This window comes from Protopterus annectens, chromosome 5.part0, assembly GCF_019279795.1.
Source record: "Protopterus annectens isolate FY-2018-M chromosome 5.part0, PAN1.0, whole genome shotgun sequence".
In the NCBI taxonomy this organism is placed as follows: domain Eukaryota; kingdom Metazoa; phylum Chordata; order Ceratodontiformes; family Protopteridae; genus Protopterus; species Protopterus annectens.
In genome coordinates, this window is record NC_056735.1 from 318,923,414 (window position 1) to 318,945,335 (window position 21,922).

Sequence of the window (21,922 nt, forward strand, 5' to 3'; positions counted from 1 at the left end):
AGAGCTCCTACTCCTGCTTGGGATCTCAATTTTGTGTTGGAGAAACTCACTCTACAACCTTTTGAGCCTGCAGCTACTGCCGAGTTGAAATATTTATCATGGAAGACTGCTTTTTTGTTGGCCATTACCTCTGCAAGAAGGGTTTCTGAGTTGCAGGCCCTTATGGCGGTTGAGCCTTTCTTAATTTTCCATAAGGATAGGGTATCTTTACGTACTAATCCTTCCTTTATGCCTAAAGTGGTTTCTAGTGTGGCTTTAAACCAAACTATTCATTTGCCTACTTTTTATGCAAATCTCCAAAATAAAGGGGAAAAGATTTTGCACACTTTAGATGTACACAGGCAGTTGCGATATTATTTGGACAGAACTAAAGGGTTCAGGCAGTCTCAGCAGTTATTTGTTTCTTTTGCTTTGAGTTCTCAGGGCAAGCCTGTGTCAAAACAAACTATTTCTAAGTGGATTGGGTTTTGCATTGCTTTCTGTTATTCCCATCATGGCAAAGAGATTCCAGCTGGGATTAGGCCTCATTCCACTAGGGCTACTGCCACTTCAACAGCTTTTGAGGGGTGGCAACTAAAGATATTTTGGAGGCAGCTACTTGGAGTTCAGTGCATACTTTCTCTAGGCATTATCACCTTCCACTTTATTCTAAATCTAGGGCTGGTTTTGCCACTGCTATTTTGCAGGGCATTTTGGCAGCTCCTGCTTCCTTATAGTTTTGCCATCCTCCCTTACCTCTGCTTTGGGATTCTACCCAAGTGTAAGGACTGCAGCAATGTGAGATGAAGAACATAGTACAGTTTTGTACCTACCATAAATGTAGATGTTCAAGATCCACATTGCTGCAGTCCAATTCCCCTCCTTCCCCTCTGTTGTTAGAGGCGGTTGTGTGGGTTGAGTTGTCAATATGGTGTATATTGTATATATTGTACATATTTTTAGTGCTAGGGTGGTTGGTTGGTTGTTTGCTGTCTTTTGGTTTTGACCTTTCCTTTTAGGGTCTTCTGACATCTGGGGCAAGAAAAGACTGAGGATATGACGTCGGTCATGCGCATTTGTACCCTGACGTCCTGATGTCAGTCAAATGCGCCTTGACCGACGTCAGCCTTATACTTTGATATTCGGGCCGACCGAGGACAGCGGACTACCCAAGTGTAAGGACTGCAGCAATGTGGATCTTCGAACATCTACATTTATGGTAGGTACAAAACTGTACTTTTCTATGGTGGGCAAAGGCATGTCACCAAAACATGGGACGGACCTTCACTCTACCCCCTGCCAGCCAAACCTTAACAACAGACACATCAGATTATGCCTGGGGGGCCCACATGGCGGGAAGATGCATTCAGGACATATGGACCCCAAAACAAATGCATCTACATATCAACCAAAAAGAGATGCTAGCTGTTCAAAATGCCCTGACAGCCTTCAAGGACTTGCTTCATCCAGGACAACCACTAATAAAGACGGACAACACCACAGTTATGTGGTATATAAACAAGCAGGGGGCACACACTCATACCCTCTTTGCAGATTAGCCATGGCACTGTGGGACACAGCTGTGACTTACCAAATACATTGTCAAGCTCAATTCCTGCCAGGAAAACAAAATACTCTCTGGCAGACGATTTAAGCAGAAACCTTATGGTCCCTCACGAGTGAAAACTAGATCCACAAGTCTTCAGCATGATAACAAAGAAATGGAGGAGAAAAAAAAAATCACAGAAACCAGTCCGAAAAACCACTCCAAGGCAAATAAACTTTAGCGCTTTCATCCACTTTAATGACGTGAACTTCATCAGAAACAATAGACAGTTTCCTATCCCTCATTTAAATGCATAGTAACAGGAAATGATGTAACTTTAATGATTTAGTAAAAATTGTATCTATGATGAATCAATTATCATGTTCATGGTCTTTTTAGTAAAAACGTCAAGTTATATAATACTTTTATAAATTCAAAACAATTAATCAATTCTAATAAAATGTATATAAAAAATCCATATATATATATATATATATATATATATATATATATATATATATATATATATGTTATATAATAAAATAAATTGAATTAAATATTTGAGCTTATATACTAACTGTGAATGGTTATCTATAGACTGATCACTTCATTTAGACCAGGGAAAGTGTCAACTCCAAATAGAAGCTGCCATAAAGCTTCCTTCTGCTCTAATTTGTTATTTGTATCCTTTATAAATGTTCCCTTGTCTATATAATCCAAAACAAAAAATTCAAACTTCTTGAAGTCCTTACAAGAAAGAGCGTGTTTAGCTAATGAATTGTTTCTGTCTTTTTTCTTTATAGCCAACACACGTTCATATATCCTACGTTTTAAAATTCTTTTAGTTTCACCAATGTAATCATTTTTGCATGTACAACAAGTAGCAATGTACACCACATTCTCACTGTGACAATTAAAATATTTGTTAGCCCAAAAAATCTGACCCAGATGTTCCATTGTGATGAATGATGAGTTACTAATGAATCTGCATTGTTTGCAGTTCTTACATGCAAATGTCCCTTTTTTAGTGCAAACCTTCCTCATATTGTCCTTATGTGTTGTTTTAGATGACTCTAACATCTGTTTGATGTTGGTGACCTTCTTATATGTAAACCTTGGTCTTAAGCCTAACAGTGTAGTTAAAACTTTATTGCCAAGAATAATTCTCCAATTTCTTTCTATCACCTCCTTGATGCACCAGATTTCATTTACTATTGGCAAAGGAAAAGGAGTGTAGAATTCCTGTGTGTTTTGGTTCCTACTGTTTGAAACACATACTGGAGGGACAACCAGTGTGTCTCTAGAAGTGAGAATAGGTTTTGCTACACCATTTCTCAGCGTGGAAACCTCTTTTTCTATTGTCACTAACCATTTTTCTTCATAGCCCATCTGCATAAACAACTGTCTAAGAACCATCAGCTCATCGAAAAATGTACTATCCTTAGATGTTAACCTACTCAATCTAATCATTTGCCCCTTAATTACACCTTTTTTCATATGTGCTGGGTGCAAACTATCCTTGTGTAGGTATTGATTTGCAAAACAAGACTTTCTATATATGTTACTAATAAATTGTCCAGTAGTTTGATCTATATTTAACGCCAAATCGAAAAAGTTAATTTGCTTGCCAAATCCACTTATTTTGAAGAACAAAAAATCTGTTGCATCGTTGAGGTCATTGACAAAATCTACAAATTCTAAATATTCCCAAGACCACAGAAAAAACAAATCATCTTTGTATCTGGTGTAAAATTCCACTTTGCTGTAGCTAGAGTGTACCTTAAGGAACTTCTGTTCCCAATTTGCCATAATTATATTAGCAAAGGCTGGCGCAACTCTTGCCCCATGGCCACACCTGACAGTTGTTTGTACAACTGAAAAAAATATTGTCAAGTACCAATTCCATTAATGTACAAATAGTGTTTACTTTCTCAGCAGGGAAATCAGTGCTAGATGTGAGATATTCTCTCATAAAATCTAATCCCTCATCTTGACTAATAGAGGTGTATAAACTCCTCACATCAAGTCTGCCAATGAATATGTTCTTGTCTGGTATTCTATAATTACTTAGGATCTCCAGCAAATGCCAAGAGTCCCTTAAGTAATGTTCAGACCTCTGTACTACTGGATTTAGTACACTATCTAGCCATATGGAAATGTTTTCAGTTTTAGATTGTTTGGCAGAAACAATAGGTCTAAAAGGTGGTGCAGAAGATACCTCAGATTCAAGGCTGGCTTAATGCATTACCAATTCTCTGCACTGCCCTTTGGCTTATCTACTGCGCCCAGGGTCTTTACAAAGTGCCTGGCACCAGTAATTGCTTTTTGCAGACAAAGAAGTATACAAATATATCCTTACTTGGACGACTGTCTCATTCAAGCAGAGAACAAAGACATTCTTCTTCAACACCTGGTGTTTGTGAAAAGGCTTCTAACATGCCTAGGGTACACAATAAACGAAAAGAAATCACAACTGGTACCCTCTCAAAAGGTAACATTCCTGGGTGCAAGCTTGAATACAACTGCCCAGATGGCTTACCTCACGCCAGACAAACAAACGCAACTGACTACTTACTTCAAACTGATGACAACAAAAACCCAGTTATCTGCAAGACAAACTCTGCAGGCTTTGGTCTTCATGGCATCCTGCATCCTACTGTTTCCATATGCAAGACTGCATATGAGGAAACTTCAATGGTACCTAAAATGTTTATGGAGTCAACATGGTCACAGTCCGAAAACAATAATTCTTCTCATTCCCTGCCTACAACAGGAGTTTCTATGGTGGGCAAAGGCATGTCACCAAAACATGGGACGGACCTTCACTCTACCCCCTGCCAGCCAAACCTTAACAACAGACACATCAGATTATGCCTGGGGGGGCCCACATGGCGGGAAGATGCATTCAGGGCATATGGACCCCAAAACAAATGCATCTACATATCAACCAAAAAGAGATGCTAGCTGTTCAAAATGCCCTGACAGCCTTCAAGGACTTGCTTCATCCAGGACAACTACTAATAAAGACGACAACACCACAGTTATGTGGTATATAAACAAGCAGGGGGCACACACTCCTACCCTCTTTGCAGATTAGCCATGGCACTGTGGGACACAGCTGTGACTTACCAAATGCATTGTCAAGCTCAATTCCTGCCAGGAAAACAAAATACTCTCTGGCAGATGATTTAAGCAGAAACCTTATGGTCCCTCACGAGTGAAAACTAGATCCACAAGTCTTCAGCATGATAACAAAGAAATGGGGGAGCCCAGACATAGATCTATTTGCCTCTCCTCAAAATTATCAATTGAAAAGATTCTGCACAAGGTATTATCACAGACAAGCATGGAAAGTGGACGCCCTATCCTTCAGTTGGGAAAACATGTCAGTTTATGCCTTTCCTCCTCTGCCTCTTCTTCCCAAAGTCCTACTAAAAGTCAGACAAGAGAAACCAAAGATGATACTAATTGCCCCGGACTGGCCCCGCCAATACTGGTACCCAGTCCTAAGGAACTTGTCTCAATACCCAGCTTGGACCTTACCTCAATGACCTCAACTACTGTCCCAGCAAAGCAATCCGATCCTGCACAATTAACTCCAGACACTGAACCTGGCAGCATGGCTGATCATGTAGGCATACAAACAACACCTCTCAGTAAAGCTGTGATGGATGTCATTTTGGAAGCCAGAAGAGCTAGTACTAGAAAATCTTATGCTGATAAATGGAAGAGATTCTGTGCTTGGAATCAAGCACAAGGAACTGATACAGCAGAACCAAATATTCCTCAGATATTACAATACTTGACTGAGATGCTTGACAAAGGCCTATCTTTCTCCTCAATTAAAATCCATGTCTCTGCCATTTCGGCTCATTACAATACAGAGCCACCAATCTTTTCTCATCTTTTACTAAAGCAGTATCTTGGAGGAGCCAAAAATTTAAGGCCTCCTGGAAGATCACCAATACCCGCATGGGACCTCAATTATGTGTTGGAAAAGCTCACCCTGCCTCCATTTGAACCAGCTGCTACTGCTGATATAAAGTTTTTAATCATGGAAAATAGCTCTGCTACAAGCAATTACTTCAGCAAGAAGAGTCTCAGAGCTGCAGGCACTCATGGCTGTGAAGCCTTTTATCATATTTTACCCAGACATGGTTTTTCTGAGGACAAATCCTTAATTTATGCCTAAGGTGGTTTCCAGTGTGGCTCTTAACCAAACTATTCATCTGCCAACCTTTTATCCAAATCCGCAGAACAAGGGGGAGAGAATTCTGCATTCCTTGGACGTACACAGACAGCTAAGATTCTACTTGAACAGGACTAAAGCTCTAAGAAAAACTGAGCAATTACTAGTGTCATATGCTGCAGGATCAGAAGGAAAGGCTATTTTAAAGTGGATAAGCCACTGCATTCGTTTCTGCTACTTACACCATGGCAAACCTGTGCCCAAGGGCATTAGGTTTCATTCCACCAGAGCTGCAGCTACTTCAGCAGCCTTTCTCAGAGGAGTACCAACCAAAGACATTCTGGAGGATGCTACTTGGAGTTCTGTTCACACCTTTACAAAGCATTATCATTTGTCTCTCTAAGTCCATGGGAGGCTTTGCCACTGCAGTTCTGCAGGGCCTTATAGCTGCACCTAATGCTGTTTAGCTCCAGCGTCCCATCCATAGCTTTGGGATTCTACCCAAATGTAATGACTGCAACAGTGAAACATGAAGAACATAGTAACTTGTGTACACTTACCATAAATGTAGATGTTCGAGTGTATTCACTGTTGCAGTCCAGGTTACCCGCCCGCTATCCCCCTTTCATTCTGGAGTTTATCTTTCCTTCTCTATCTTCTACAACCTATGTGGTGTATTTGCTTGTAGATGAAGGCAAAATTTGTATTGATGCATGTATATATAGTTTTTATATATCCAAAGGCTCAACAGGAACAAAAAATTCAAAATGACTTAAACTCTGTTTTAATGAAATGATAAAAAATTCCACATCAAGCGCTTTCGCCTGGAGACATACCAGGCTTTTTCAAGATGAACCATGATTAAAAATTCAAGGCTTAAGTACTTTCTAGCCCAAATCATGTGACTAGAATAGCAACTAATAAAATATGCAAATCAGATGTTAGTGCCAACAGCAATTCATTCATTCGATGAATCAATGTCTAATAACCCACAAAATTGTACTAAATAATGTAAAAACGTGTTTAAATTACAACTCATAATAAAACATGTATGACTGTTTTATAAAGCTACAAACCAGCTTAAAAAAACTTAAAAACAGTCTTAAAAAATTATTTTTATGTCTGAAAAATCTGTTAAGAACTATTGGTTTCTAAGACCTCTGTTAATCATATGAAAAGTTAACCAAAGTTTGAAACATCCACTCAAAACAAAATGTTGTCCAAAATAACTGGCAATGAACATCCCATCTAAAAAAAAATTTATAATGAACAAAATCATAACTTGGCTCTCCTCAGTTTCAAAACACTCATAATACTAATACTGTCATTTAAACCAGGAGGCTTAGTTGCATTCAACTTGAGCTGCCACAACAGTTCCTTGTATTCAAGTCGGGTTTCCCAATCACCCCCTCTACTGTCATGTAGGACTTGCTCTAGGATTAAACATTTAAGTTGCATATTAGGGCATATGCTAAGATGCTTAAAAAAGGCATTGTTTTCCTTTTTCTTGCAAACATAATAAAGATTGCTCATATATCCTTCACCTAAGGGTTCTCTCAGTTTTTCCTACGTAAAAACTGGAGCATTGAGTACAAAAGCCTAAATAGACAACTCCTTTCGTACCACAGTTGTAATGGTGTTCAGCCCTGAATTTAAACCTCCTAGAGGGAATGAAAAACGAACTGTCGTTATGTACATAAGGGCATTGCTTACATGAACCACACTTATGCGTTCCAAGTTTCGAATAAACCCTTTTATTGTCCACAACCAGGTCTGATCTCAGAGACCCTTGAGGTTCGTGTCCCTTTTCCTAATAAAATGGGGATGCTCCTTAACAATCTGTTTGAAATCATCCTGTTGTACCAAAATTGGCCAATATTTTTTAATTGATTGTTCAATTTTTAAGGAATCACCAGAAAAGGTATACACAAAACTGTTTTGGTATTCAATCTGTTCCAATGGTTTTGAAAGAATGCCACCAGATGCCCCCTTACCTAACAGAGGGCAGTAAATAGCCTCCCTACCAGCAGTAACCTCCTCAGCCAAATTACTTACTAAGTGTGCTGGGTAACCCCTTTCATCAAAAGTTGCTTTAGCAAGTTAACCTCTTCAAGAAAAAGCTCCATTGTGCTACACATCCTTGAAGCACGTATAAGTTGACCCTTCACAATACCCTTCTTCTGGTGGAAGGGGTGGCCACTGTTGAAATGTAGGTAGGAATTAGAAAAGGAGTTTTTTTCTGTATATCTTAGATTGGAAAGTACTATTACTGACATCTTTAAGAAGGGCAACATCAAGATAATGCAAATAATCATTATTTACTTTGTAAGTAAAAGATAGAAAGGGAGTGGTAGAATTGATGTAAACCATAAAGTCTAAGAAATCATCTAAAGAGCCATCCCATAACAAACAAATGTTGTCCAGGTATCGTTTATAGTGGGTGATATGTTGAACCCAATGCGTGGAAAAAACAAATTTGTTTTCCCAGTGGTGTAACACTATGTTTGCATAACTAGAAGCACAAGCCGTGCCCATTGCTACACCCTTTTTTTGTTTGTAAGTGTCACCCTTAAAATAGATGAAATTGTTTTCTAGGACAGTCTCCATAAGTTCAACCAGTAAACCAATCGTGTTAGACCCTAACCCAGATTCAGCAGCTAGAATATTGTTGAACCATTCCAGCCCTAGCATGAGGGATACTGGGGAATAATTCAACTATGTCAATAGTGGCCATTAAATGCTGTGGTTTATAGAGATTTTGCTGGATGCCTGAGAGAAAGTCCCATGAATCTTTGCAAACATGAGGTAAAGTGAAAGCAAATTTGTTGATGGTAAAATCAATGAATTTTCCTAAGGGCTCTGTTATTCCCCCAGCTCCTGAGACAATAGGTCTAAAGTTCAAAGGGTCTAAGCCCTTGTGTGTCTTGGGAATTCCAAAAATTGCAGGTATCCTTGGGTTTCTAACATAGAGATAATTATATAGTTTTTCATTTATCACACCGTGTAATAAATGATCCATGAGTAAATAAGAAATTTTAGAATGTGCTAAATTTAATTCATTCCTAGAAACCAGTTCATAACGCTCAGTATCCTGCAACATATTGTGAATGTGGGTGTCGTATCATGTTATACATTAAAACTACGCCTCCACCCTTATCTGGCTTCATCACCCGAATGTCTTTATCACCAAGCCTCTTGATTAACTGACCAAGTTCTGGTCTAAAATTAACCGATGGTATGTGAGACCTGTTCAAACAAAAGTCTCTTAAATCTGCCTCCACCAAACCTTCAAATAATTTTAACAGTGGGTTTAAGGGTGGGTTAAATGTGCTAGGCTTAGAAAGCCCTTCATTAGTCTGAGATTGACCTTTAAAATAAAAAGCAAGATTCAAGCGTCTAACAAAAAGCTTCAAATCAACTAAAATATTACATAAGTCAACTCTACGTAAAGGTACAAAGTGAAGCCCTTTTGTAAAAAGCTCAAAAAAGTCATCAGAGATGTTGATATCAGTATAATTGTATATAACAAAATTATTCTTTTTAGTTAAAACACAATTGTCATGAGATCTTCTGAAAGCTTCATTAACAGAAATCCTATCAAATACATCACCTAAACTTATTATCTGCGTGCTGTGTTCCACATCTGCGGTTGATGCATTGCATTCCTCCCCCTGGTCTGCCCGGGGGATAGTGAAAATCCGATAGGCCACTCTGACTATTTTTCTGAGCAAGTCTCTCACTTCTTCTTGGTATCTCTAGTTCAGCACTTGGGACATTGTCATTAAAAACCATGTCACTATTTTGGTTATGAAACTGTTTGGTGTCCTGCCTATTTCTACCCAACAAAGGGCAGGCCTTACCCTCCCTGTATTCGAGGTCACGCTCCAGTTTCCTGATTTTACGGTTCACAATTTTTAAACAATATTGATCTACTTAATTAAAAACATGATCATATTCTCTTTTAACACCTACAAAATTCTTACTCTTCACCACAGAATCATTAAGTGATGTTACTTCTTTAAGTAATAAACCTGCTTTTTCCTCATAGTCCCTTATCATACATTCTAGCATTTCAAGCCCTGCTTTGTCAAAGATTTTAACCAAGCTGTTATAAAGAGATGAACCAGCCACAGCATTGTTTGGAAATTTATAGCAGCGTAACCCCTTCGGGACACGCTGCACACGCAAGCATTCTTTCAAATAATCTATTTCTAATTGCGTGCTCTTAAATGCATACAACTTGTCATTGAAAGTTTTAAAGTCATGTTCAGCACAACTACTCGTGCTGTTGTTAACAGTACCAGTACCTTGTTTGAATTGAAATTGTTTTTCAGTCCATGAAGTAAAACTGAAATCTTTTTTCACAGAATTACTCTTAGCGTTGCTGGCGCTGACCGGGTGCAGTTGCTGCTTCTGTGGATCGGTGTAGCCCAATAAAATCCCGCCAGGAACTTCCGCTGTTGGGGAAACTCTGTTGTTAAGCCCCATAGTTGCTGTAGCAAATAAACCTAGTCCATTTTGTTGGTTACCAGGCAATGAAGTCCCAGAACTTGTGGATTCAGAGTTTAGGGACTTAGTCAATTGAGTTAAAAGAAAGAAAATCTGTTTAAATTCACCACGTGTAACTGGTGCATCATCAGTTTCGTCCCTTAATAATGGTGTGTCAGAGAGACTAGATTGTTCAGTTCCTTCAGCCATGGATCAGTAAAACCAGGAAACCAAAAGCAAATTAGATCCGAACCAGACCAAGAACAAAATGATGTATCCAAAGGCTCAACAGGAACAAAAAATTCAAAATGACTTAAATAAAACTCTGTTTTAATGAAATGATAAAAAATTCCACATCAAACGCTTTCGCCTGGAGGCATACCAGGCTTTTTCAAGATGAACCATGATTAAAAATTCAAGGCTTAAGTACTTTCTAGCCCAAATCATGTGACTAGAATAGCAACTAATAAAATATGCAAATCAGATGTTAAAGTGCCAACAGCAATTCATTCATTCAATGAAATTATACAATGTCTAATAACCACAAAATTGTACTAAATAATGTAAAAACGTGTTTAAATTACAACTCGTAATAAAGCATGTATTATGACTGTTTTATAAAGCTACAAACAAGCTTAAAAAACTTAAAAACAGTCTTAAAAAATTATTTTTATGTCTGAAAAATCTGTTAAGAACTATTGGTTTCTAAGACCTCTGTTAATCATATGAAAAGTTAACCAATTTTGGTACAACATGATGATTTCAAACAGATTGTTAAGGAGCATCCCCATTTTATTAGGAAAAGGGACACGAACCTCAAGGGTCTCTTTGAGATCAGACCTGGTGTGGACAATAAAAGGGTTTATTCGAAACTTGGAACGTATAAGTGTGGTTCATGTAAGCAATGCCCTTATGTACATAACGACAGTTCATTTTTCATTCCCTCTAGGAGGTTTAAATTCAGGGCTGAACACCATTACAACTGTGGTATGAAAGGAGTTGTCTATTTAGGCTTTTGTACTGAATGCTCCAGTTTTTACATAGGTAAAACTGAGAGAACCCTTAGGAGAAGGATATATGAGCATCTTTATGATGTTTCCAAGAAAAAGGAAAACAATGCTTTTTTTAAGCATCTTAGCACATGCTCTAGGATTAAAAATTTAAGTTGCATATTAGGGCAAGTCCTACATGACAGTAGAAGGGGTGATTGGGAAACCCGACTTGAATACAAGGAACTGTTATGGCAGCTCAAGTTGAATGCAACTAAACCTCCTGGTTTAAATGACAGTATTAGTATTATGAGTGTTTTGAAAGTGAGGAGGGCCAAGTTATGATTTTGTTCATTATAAAAATTTTTTTAGATGGGTTGTTCATTGCCAGTTATTTTGGACAACATTTTGTTTTGAGTGGATGTTTCAAACTTTGGTTAACTTTTCATATGATTAACAGAGGTCTTAGAAACCAATAGTTCTTAATAGATTTTTCAGACATAAAAATAATTTTTTAAGACTGTTTTTAAGTTTTTTTAAGCTTGTTTGTAGCTTTATAAAACAGTCATACATGCTTTATTACGAGTTGTAATTTAAACATGTTTTTACATTATTTAGTACAATTTTGTGGGTTATTAGACATTGTACAATTTCATTGAATGAATGAATTGCTGTTGGCACTTTAACATCTGATTTACATATTTTATTAGTTGCTATTCTAGTCACATGATTTGGGCTAGAAAGTACTTAAGCCTTGAATTTTTAATCATGGTTCATCTTGAAAAAGCCTGGTATGCCTCCAGGCGAAAGCGCTTGATGTGGAATTTTTTATCATTTCATTAAAACAGAGTTTTATTTAAGTCATTTTGAATTTTTTGTTCCTGTTGAGCCTTTGGATACATCATTTTGTTCTTAGTTTTTATATATATATATATTTTTGCTACCTTTTTGGGGGCACCTGACATCTCAGGCAAGAAAAACTAAAGAAAATGGCGTTGGCTGATTGTTTTATACGTCATGGAAGAGGAGACCGCAACTGACGCAGGACCCAAGACTTTGGAATTCAGGCCGACTGAGGGCAACCTGCCAGCAGATTACCCCAAATGTAATGACTGAAACAGTGAATACACTCGAACATCTACATTTATGGTAAGCGTACACAACTGTACTCTTCCACTAAAAATGGGCCCCGTGCCCAGTCAGACGTTACCCGGTAAATAAAAATAAATATCACAACTGTAAATGTTGGTTTAGTAGTCTGCTGCTGTTAATGTTTGTACTTGACAGTTTGTGTAAACCAGTAAAAAAAGCTTGAAAGGCTGATTATCTTCTCTCTCTCTCTCTAAATAAAAAAATAAAATAAAACAGTTGTCCAAGCTTTTGACATTCCAGCAAAGTAATACATCTTGGATTTTAAAGTCTGTATCCAGCCATATCGTGGTAAAGTAGCATAGTTGTAGGTAAAGGAGAAATGTTTTCTGTGGAAGTGCATACTTGATTCAGAGGTTTTAGAACCTAAAAAACTGAGGATGACTTTAGATGATCCCCTGTTAAGAAAGACCAATTTTTATCCCACAGGACAAAATTGTTCCACTGTTGAAAAGACTGAATAAAAGGGTATTTCTTACTGCTTTAATATACTTGCTTGTTCCACTTTTTTTTCTTTCTTCATCAATTTAAATAATCTCCTCCTCCACTATTACAGCTGAACTCCTCAGATGTTTTATATTTTGCTGTATTGTTTTGCAGTAGTAAACAGCTGGCCAGAAAAATAGATGCAAAGAGAGGGACATTCACCCTTGTATATATGTTGTAAACTTCCATTATCTAGAAATTAAGGCTGGCATCTTATGTTTGTAAATGCTTTGAATTCTGATTTTTTTTTTATTTAAACCTGAGCTCCATAGTGCATGCAGGCAGAGTATAAATTCTAGCAACTGTTTTCTATATTTGTAGCAAGCAGTTTGTTACAGTTTAACAGAAGAAATTACTTTTTTTTTTCTACCCATAATGTGAGGAAAGAGGGTCGGGTGCAGGGCACAGAAACGGGACCTGAATGGCTGGGGCAGGAGTGAGGGGGGGGAGGGGTAGTGTGTTATGCATCTGGCCACCTGGTTGATGGTCTTGGATTGAGTACTGTCTGCAGGAAGCATCCTGCAAGTTTATAAAAGTAATTTATTGCTCTTCACTTGAGCTGAGGGGGTGGAATGCTAGTTCATGGCATTGGCTTAGCCAGCTATACTTCTGCCCCCCCCCCCTCCGCCAAATGTTTTCTTGTTTTTTTCCCCTGTCTCCCTCTATCCCTTCCCCAAGACCTACACTAATGAAAGATCCTTTTGAAAAACGTTCATGACAGTAGTAATATTTCTATGTGTTCTACTTTAATATGAAGTTCTGCTTCCAAGTCATTTCTCAGTGTAACCGTCTTTACATCTTTTCTGACTAAAATTGTTTGCTGTGTATGAAAATTGTTGTTTGGTGCTTAATATTTGAAGTGAAAGATAATGTTTTAAATGTCAAGATTAATACTTTTAATGTGTTCAATTTTAGCAATAATCATTGGCCCTGATGGACATCCCTTAACTGTCTATCCTTGTATGATATGTGGAAAGAAATTCAAATCCCGGGGGTTTCTGAAAAGGCACATGAAGAACCACCCAGAGCACTTAACAAAGAAGAAATATCAGTGCACAGACTGTGATTACACAACAAATAAAAAAACAAGTCTACACAATCATCTGGAGTGTCACAAGTTGATCAGCAAAACTGATAAAGCCATAGAATGTGATGAGTGTGGGAAGGAATTCTCACATTCAGGAGCTTTGTTTACCCATAAAATGGTACATAGAGAAAAAGGTGCCAATAAAATGCACAAGTGCAAGTTCTGTGACTATGAAACAGCTGAACAAGGTTTATTGAACCGTCATCTTTTAGCTGTGCATAGCAAAAATTTTCCGCACATTTGTGTAGAGTGTGGCAAAGGTTTTCGTCATCCATCTGAGCTAAAGAAACATATGCGTATCCACACCGGTGAGAAGCCGTACCAGTGCCAGTATTGTGACTATAGATCAGCTGACTCTTCCAACCTGAAAACACATGTGAAGACTAAACATAGCAAGGAAGTTCTTTTCAAGTGTGAACATTGCTTTTTAAAATTTTCAGATACCAAAGAACTGCAGCAGCATGCTGTTTTGCATCAGGAAAGCAAAACTCACCAGTGCTTACACTGTGATCACAAGAGTTCAAATTCCAGTGATTTAAAACGTCATATAATTTCAGTCCACACTAAAGATTATCCTCACAAATGTGACATGTGTGATAAAGGCTTTCATCGACCTTCAGAGCTGAAAAAACATGTTGCAGCTCACAAGGGTAAAAAACTGCATCAGTGCAGACACTGTGATTTTAAGATTGCAGATCCATTTATCCTTAGTCGTCATATTTTGTCAGTTCATACAAAGGATCTACCCTTTAGGTGTAAGAGATGCAGAAAGGGCTTCAGGCACCAAAATGAGTTGAAAAAGCACATGAAGACCCACAGTGGTAGGAAGGTATATCAGTGTGAGTACTGTGAATATACCACTACAGATGCATCTGGTTTCAAGCGTCATGTTATTTCCATTCATACAAAAGACTACCCTCACAGATGCGATTATTGCAAGAAAGGTTTCCGAAGACCATCAGAGAAGAACCAGCATATAATGAGGCATCATAAAGATGCTATATTGTCATAAATTTTTGCTCTAGTAGACTGCAATAGACAGAGTATCAAACTCTCGAGGCAATCATTTGTCTTCAAAGCCATTTCATTGATGTAGAAACATGAAAATTGTCAGCAGTGAAGGACCAGTTGGCCTGTCTTGCCTGACCTGTTTTTGGTAATATGGTGTAGAGCATTTTGACTTTGTTTTCCTCCTTGTAAACAGTAATATTATTTGGTCAGATGTGTGTTTTGCACTTTCATCCTTGATAAGCCAAAGTAGATGAACATACCTGACAGACTGCTAGCTCTGTAATTTGTGTTTCTTGTAACACAGCAGAATATCATTCGTCAACACCAAAAGCACTTTTTGTTTGTCATTTGCATTGTCTGTTCCGTCTAGTAAAGCTAGTCTTTTTTGAGCAGTTTAATATGCAGTCATTTTAATATGTTGTATTTGATACAGACACATGTACTGGGTCCCATTTCCATGCCACATCAACTATGAAAACTTACAGTGCTGTTTGTCAGAAAGCTGTCCCTTACACAAAGTCATCACCACTAGCTGTTAAACAGATTGCTTTATTGAAAAATACTTATGAATATTGAAGCAGCTGCCTTCTTTAATCTCGAGTCATAAATAATAAAAAAAAAATCTTAGAATGCTGTATATAAATAAGCCAAGTATATGCAAAGCATTTTCATGCTAAAACAACTGTAGCATCCTTTTATCAGTAGACTTCATACTGAAAGGTTCACTTTATCCCATGTACACACAGTGATAACTTGCATAGCTCATTGTACAGATTTCTCATGAATTTCCATACCAGCTGATTTTATTATAAAAATGTTTATCAATGGTAAGCAAGTGATGATGTTTGAGTGGATCACTAACCTGTGGAAAAAGAAGTGAATGAACTAAAATCCCATCACAGTGGAGTGTCTATGATCTTTAACAGTTTGTCTTCTGAGAATACTCCAGCTGTGTCTTTCATGTCAGCTTTACTTGTACATTTTGCTACTGCATTTTATTTGAACTCTTATTTGCTTTAGTCATAACTGCGCTGACAGTGGGGAGATTACTGTATTACTACATCTCAATGTGATAATACTTGATAAATAAAACTGTAATTAATATGCATGTGAGTAAACAGACGTTTTTTAATTGTGAGCCGTACTTGTGGAAGGTATGGCAAATATCAATAACAGTGTTTTTCCATTTTGAAGGCCTTGAATGAAAATGTCAGTATTATTCACAGTTTGGGTTAGCGTATATAGAATGAGAGTGGCAAGCAGAAATGTATGTGAGGTAAGTTTGCAGCACTGCATTGAGATCCTTCAGTGAAATTTATAATATCCAAGTAAGGGTCCACATATCAACATGCTTGATAGCATAAAAGGCATGATATAAATCACATATGAAGTAGCACAAATTAAAACATAAGTACTCTTTCCTTGTGCAGCTCATTTTTAGTTGTGAATTTAGTGGTCTTTTGCAGGATGTTTGAAGTCTGGAAAATATTCATTGGAATAGGCAGTGTGTTGTGTGCACACATATGTGCAAGTGGGTGAAAGCCTTGGGGATATGTGCGTTGTGCTTCCTAGCCCCCTAAGTGTGCACTTCAGATACTGCAGTACTTAACACAATCTTGGATTTTGCTTACAAATATTTTAAAGTTATTTAGAATTTTATTAATGAGCAGCTCATATTATTACATAATTGAAATTAATGTAAATTTTGTTCTACACAGACAGGTTTTATATTACAATGGAGTAAATTGCAGTCCATTCAGGAATTAAATCCCAGTATTTCCCACTACTGATTTTGATGGTCACACTGCAACACAGATCACTGCAGTTACTCAAGCATTAGTAGTATCCACTTTTTCCTCCCTAAGTGTCAAAACACCTGTAACTTTTTTATGTAGTACAAATCACCTGAAAATCTCAGTGTTTACTCTTAAGAATAACCTGCTTCAGTGAGGTAATAGTAGAATGCATACACTTATGTGTAGTGCATCACCTGACCATCCTTGCTGAAATCCATCAAGAGAACAAAAATAATAAGAGAATTAGATCAATCTTATACAGCACTTCTTCTTTCAGCTTTTCCCGGTTAGGGGTCTCCACAGCGGATCATCTGTCCACTCATGATTGGCAGTGGAGTTTTATGGTGTTGAATTGCCAGCCCGGCGCCCAACCTTCCACAGAAGGCACACACATGCACGCACTCATGCCTAGGGCCAATTTAGAGTGTCCAATCCACCTACAGCATGTCTTTGGGATGTGGGAGGAAACCGGAGCACCCAGAGGAAACCCACGCAACCACAGGGAGGACATGCAGACTCCGCACAGAAGGCACCCCAGCCGAGAATCAAACCGGAGTACCTCTTGCTGTGAGGCGGCAACGCTAACCGCTGCACCACCGTGGCCGCCCATATCAATCTTATACAGCACTATTATTTTGAAAAGGTAAGTTTTTTATGTCATTGCATAATAACAATATACTTTGACAGGTTAATGGGTAATTTATGCATTTACCAACATGGAGGGCTGTATTTTGGACACTTAGGTTTTCTCTTGTGACTCCCTCCATGAGAAATTTTTAATTATCCAACCTTTGACATGATGTCTTGCCATAAAATTATAACACATCTTCTTTTGATGTTGTGGTTATGTTATCAAAATGTCCATTTGTGCAGAAAATAGTGCTTCAGTGCGTAAATCATTCTGCAGGTAACCTGCAGCATTTAGTCATTTTCTTCAGGCATTTGTAAATTTTCAGTTCACCAATGATTTCTGTAGTACACTCCAGTTTAATTTTCCTGTGTTGGATCACAGAAAATAATTTAATTTGTATTTAAGAGTACTGACCTCTACATAACGTTCGTGCTTGGTTTTACTGTTCCAACAAATTCTGTCCTGCAACCCCTCTTGTTAAGGTTTGTCACCCCCTGATGACCCTATCAATGTAGTTCATCATCTCTGGCAAACCATTTTCCCCTTTATCTGTATGACTTCCAGATGTGGTCTTGAATGGGCTTTCTTATCCTTGACTCTGTTGCAGCAGTGCTGTCTAGGAGTCTTTTGGAGGTGGCCTCTTGACCCCCACCCCGTATACACTGATGCTCCTGCAAAGATATAAATATTCCAACTTGTATTTCCAAGTAATGCATTTTTGCATACAAATTGATGCATGATGTTGATAAGTGTAGCCTTTGGTAGGTGTTGCTGATACTGATGTCCCACTTCTTGTCTTACTGTGAGAAAACATTTGTAGCCAGTGGTTGCTCAGCTTTCCTTAGCAGTGTGGTGCTTGACGGCTCAGGCCTTTTTAAAGATCACAAGCAGCATAAACTGTCCTTTCCTTTGCATAAAGAGCTGATATTTAGAACAACATTTTACTTAGTACACAACAGGCAAGTAACATATCATACACCCTCGGAGTTCGCCTGGATAGCTTCTCCTTTGACTGTAGGCACGATCAGCAGCAACCCATTTCTGTTATCATAACTGATTACCAGTAATATCAATATATAAACGTCCAACCAAGGAGCTATCACGGCACCAAAATCACTTAATAGAATCCCAAAAGTCCGTAGAATGTGAATAAAGTCCAAAAGACGTAATAAAAAACAAACTTTATTAACATAGGTGAGCGCTTTCGCTAAGTAACTTCATCAGAACTTATGGTCTTAAGGTCTGATGAAGCTACTTGGCGAAAGCGCTCACCTATGTTAATAAAGTTTGGTTTTTACTACATCTTTTGGACTTTATTCACATTCTACGGATTTTTGGGATTCTATTACGTGATTTTGGTGCCGTGATAGCTCCTTGGTTGGACGTTTATATATTGATATTTCGTTTTTATTTCTTACCAGAGAGCTTTTTTCCCTAGGACTGTTGGTACTGTTTTGTTTGAGCATTATGATTACCAGTAATGCTGCAAGCCAATGTTAAAGATTGTGAGCCTTGTGTGAAATGTTACTCCTTAGGGCAAAATGCTAAACTATGTTTTTGTTCTTTATAGTCTTAATAATGAGACTTGTGGACAGGAAGAAGATAATCCTTCACTTGATTTTATTTGTGTTTAAGGAACGTGTATGGAAAATACATTCTGTGCTAGCCCTGTATAGAAAACAAACTACCTTTCTGTTATTTTGAAATGACAGAAAGTGCTTAATAACTTTAAGGTACCTTGTATTTTAAGGTAACATGGATGCAGTGTTGTCACAAGGCATGTAGTAAGGAAGTGCTTGACTGAAGTATTTATTTAAATTACTTTAATATAGTTTTTATTCAGTTTTCGTTTATGATCAGCAGGTTAAAAAAAAGTTCCTTTAAGGACAGATTTCCTTGATATCTATGGAATGATCCCTAACAATACATTTGTCAGCCTGTGAATTAGGCATTTAGACATTTAAAATGTACTAACATCTTTTCTTTTTAAAACATTTCTGTTTCAGCATACTGAAACTGAATGCATTATTGTACAAACATGCAGAACACACACAACTTACTATTGCTAAGGCCACAATCTGGAAAAAAAAAAAAGGTTTATTGGAAGATGGCAAAACCATGTAAAAATGTAGTCCACAAACTAAGTTGTCTAAGTAAAGCCATTACCCTGACAAATTCTTTTTAAGTAGCAAGTATAGAACATAGACATGTTTACTAATGAGAGATTCTGAGTGTCGTAGAGTTATTCCTACTGTACTGTCTTCATCATTTCAGGTATCTTGTTCACCTTCATTCTTTTTTGTATGCAGCATTACCTACCAGTGGGAGACAAAACACAAAATGAAATCCATTGTTCTGCTTTGTGTCTTATTAACTGATCGCTTTTTTCCCTTTGATTCAGCAAAGTTCTTAGCCTTGCTAGGAGGAGCAGAGCAAGTGAACCCAGCTGTTTCATTAGTATGTGGGCAGCCTGAAATACCTTGAGCCCTTAACAAGTGGGAAAGGCTGTATCAGGAAAATGTTTTCATATGATCTTCAGCTACTTTATTTTATTACTTTTCTTGTAGATATCATTATTTGCTTACTGTTTAAAGACAGGAAGCCACCCTTTTTTTTCTTGGAGATGTAAACACTTTTCATGTTAATAGCTCAGGTTTGGTTTTCCAGTATTTCAGTACAGTCTTGCTGAATTTCATTTGCTGCTTTTTAACTGTGAGGGAGCCACAGCTGATCTACTCCCAAGGAAAGCTTCAGCTGTAGTTTGTAAGGGTATCTTAAGCATTCTTTTAGAGATAATGCACATGCTGTGGGAGCCACTGATTTTGATATTAAGTCTAGTTTTCATTCATTTTGTAGTATAAGGTAGGTGTAGAGTTTGATGGTTTATATAAGGTGTCCTCTTTGAAGTAAGCCATGATTTGTTTGGATATATTCTGCAATCTTTCTGTGACACTTAACAGTGTTATTTTTTCTCCACATAATTTGCTTTTGAGTACCCCCCTGTTCATCGCAGACTGTGAGGTGTTTTTTTTTTTTTGTTTTTTTTTTTTTTTTTTTTTTTTTTGCAGTTTGGTTCTCCAGAATTTTTTTTATATTTTTGTTGTGCATACTACATGCGTAAATTCCCTCCCTCCTTTAAACACTTCATACGTGGAAGCAACTCTGGATTTAGTGGGTCTCTGTAGTTCTGTTGTCCAGGGAATAAAGGCTTGTAGCTACCTGTGTATACCATTTCCTGCACCAGTGGTGGGAGCAGGCAACAGGCAGTTTATCATAATGTTTCTTTAACTGTGTTTTTGAGTTATGCTGTTTACAGTTGCTTTGGTGTAAACATGCAAGTAGGCAGTGCAAGGCATCATATGCAGCTTTTGATGTCCTGCCGTGATGGATATTTCTCACATCAGTACCAGAATGAGATACAGCATCATTTCCATTTCCTGACTGACCCCATTTCAATTTCCTGACTGACCCCATTTCACCCTGGGGCTGTCCAGATCCCTAGCCAGAGGTCAACAACAAAGCAGTTAGGTAACGTCTGCACTGATGTGGCTATATCTTTCCAAGAAAAGAAAAACGTGAGTGTGGGCAGTAGGACTAATGCTAACTTCAGTTTGAAAAGTCTCATATTTTTGAGTGGTGTGCTGTGTTGAGTGGTTATTTTCACAAAAACAAACAAAGTGAGTTAAGTTACGTGTAAACTACAGATTCATACTCATTTTAGATCATTATAGTTCACTTATTACTTTTTGGCAGTTTGGGATTTAATTTTATTTCTTTTTAATTAGTTTTAAACTCCCAGAAATACATTGATGTGATGAATTAAACGTGTAAGCAATTTTAAAGTTCATTAAAATTTTCTTTTATATGAAAGTAGCAAAACATTTTTGTGGAATACAAAATCTTAAGAGATGCATTAAATATACAAGCCTTACAACTGTTGCTTAGTTATGTGAAGCACATGCATTTTCTTTTCATGGGTGCTTAACTGTTGCCATTAGAAGAGTTCTAAATACTTTCTTGGGTGTACTTGCACCACTTTTATTTCACACGGTATTGCTAGCAGTTTAAAATGTGGTATTTAATCTAAAAAAAAAAAAGGATTAAAAAAAAAAAGTTGTTCATGTACAGTACTATTTCTGTTATAGTAATAATCCACAAGCGAAATCTCTCCACTAGACTGATAAACAAACAAAAAGAGAACCAAGGAGAAAAAGTACTGCCACTACTTTTTATTTTGTTTCCACACACCAAACACGTAGTACCAAAACGTTATGAACGCCTTCAATTACACCTGCGTTTTCGTCCCTATAAACATGGACTTCACTGATGAAACAAAATAACAAGTAGTGGCAGTACTTTTTCCTCCTTGGTTCTCTTTTTGTTTGTTTATCTGTTATAGTAATGCCAGTCAGAAGTCCCCTTACCTCCCAAATCACTATCCGGATTTAGAGTCTTGCAGCATTGCTTGACTCCCTTTCGTCATGCATGTTTCACTGTGTACTGTTTGGAGATGTAATCTGAACATTATTGATCAGCCCAGAGGCATAATCTTTCAGATCTTTTTATTAATT

The 21,922-nt window shown here is 37.6% G+C and overlaps 1 protein-coding gene across 1 annotated transcript in view; it reads left to right on the top strand.

The window, feature by feature from the left end:
* Positions 1-16,028, top strand: part of ZFX (zinc finger protein X-linked) — a 789,138-nt gene extending 773,110 nt beyond the window's left edge. Inside the window, exon 7 of the mRNA XM_044071832.1 lies at positions 13,742-16,028. Coding sequence (XP_043927767.1) covers positions 13,742-14,925 — 1,184 coding nt within the window. The 3' untranslated portion in view covers positions 14,926-16,028. The remainder of the gene's footprint in view (positions 1-13,741) is intronic.
* The last annotated feature ends 5,894 nt before the right edge of the window (positions 16,029-21,922 follow it).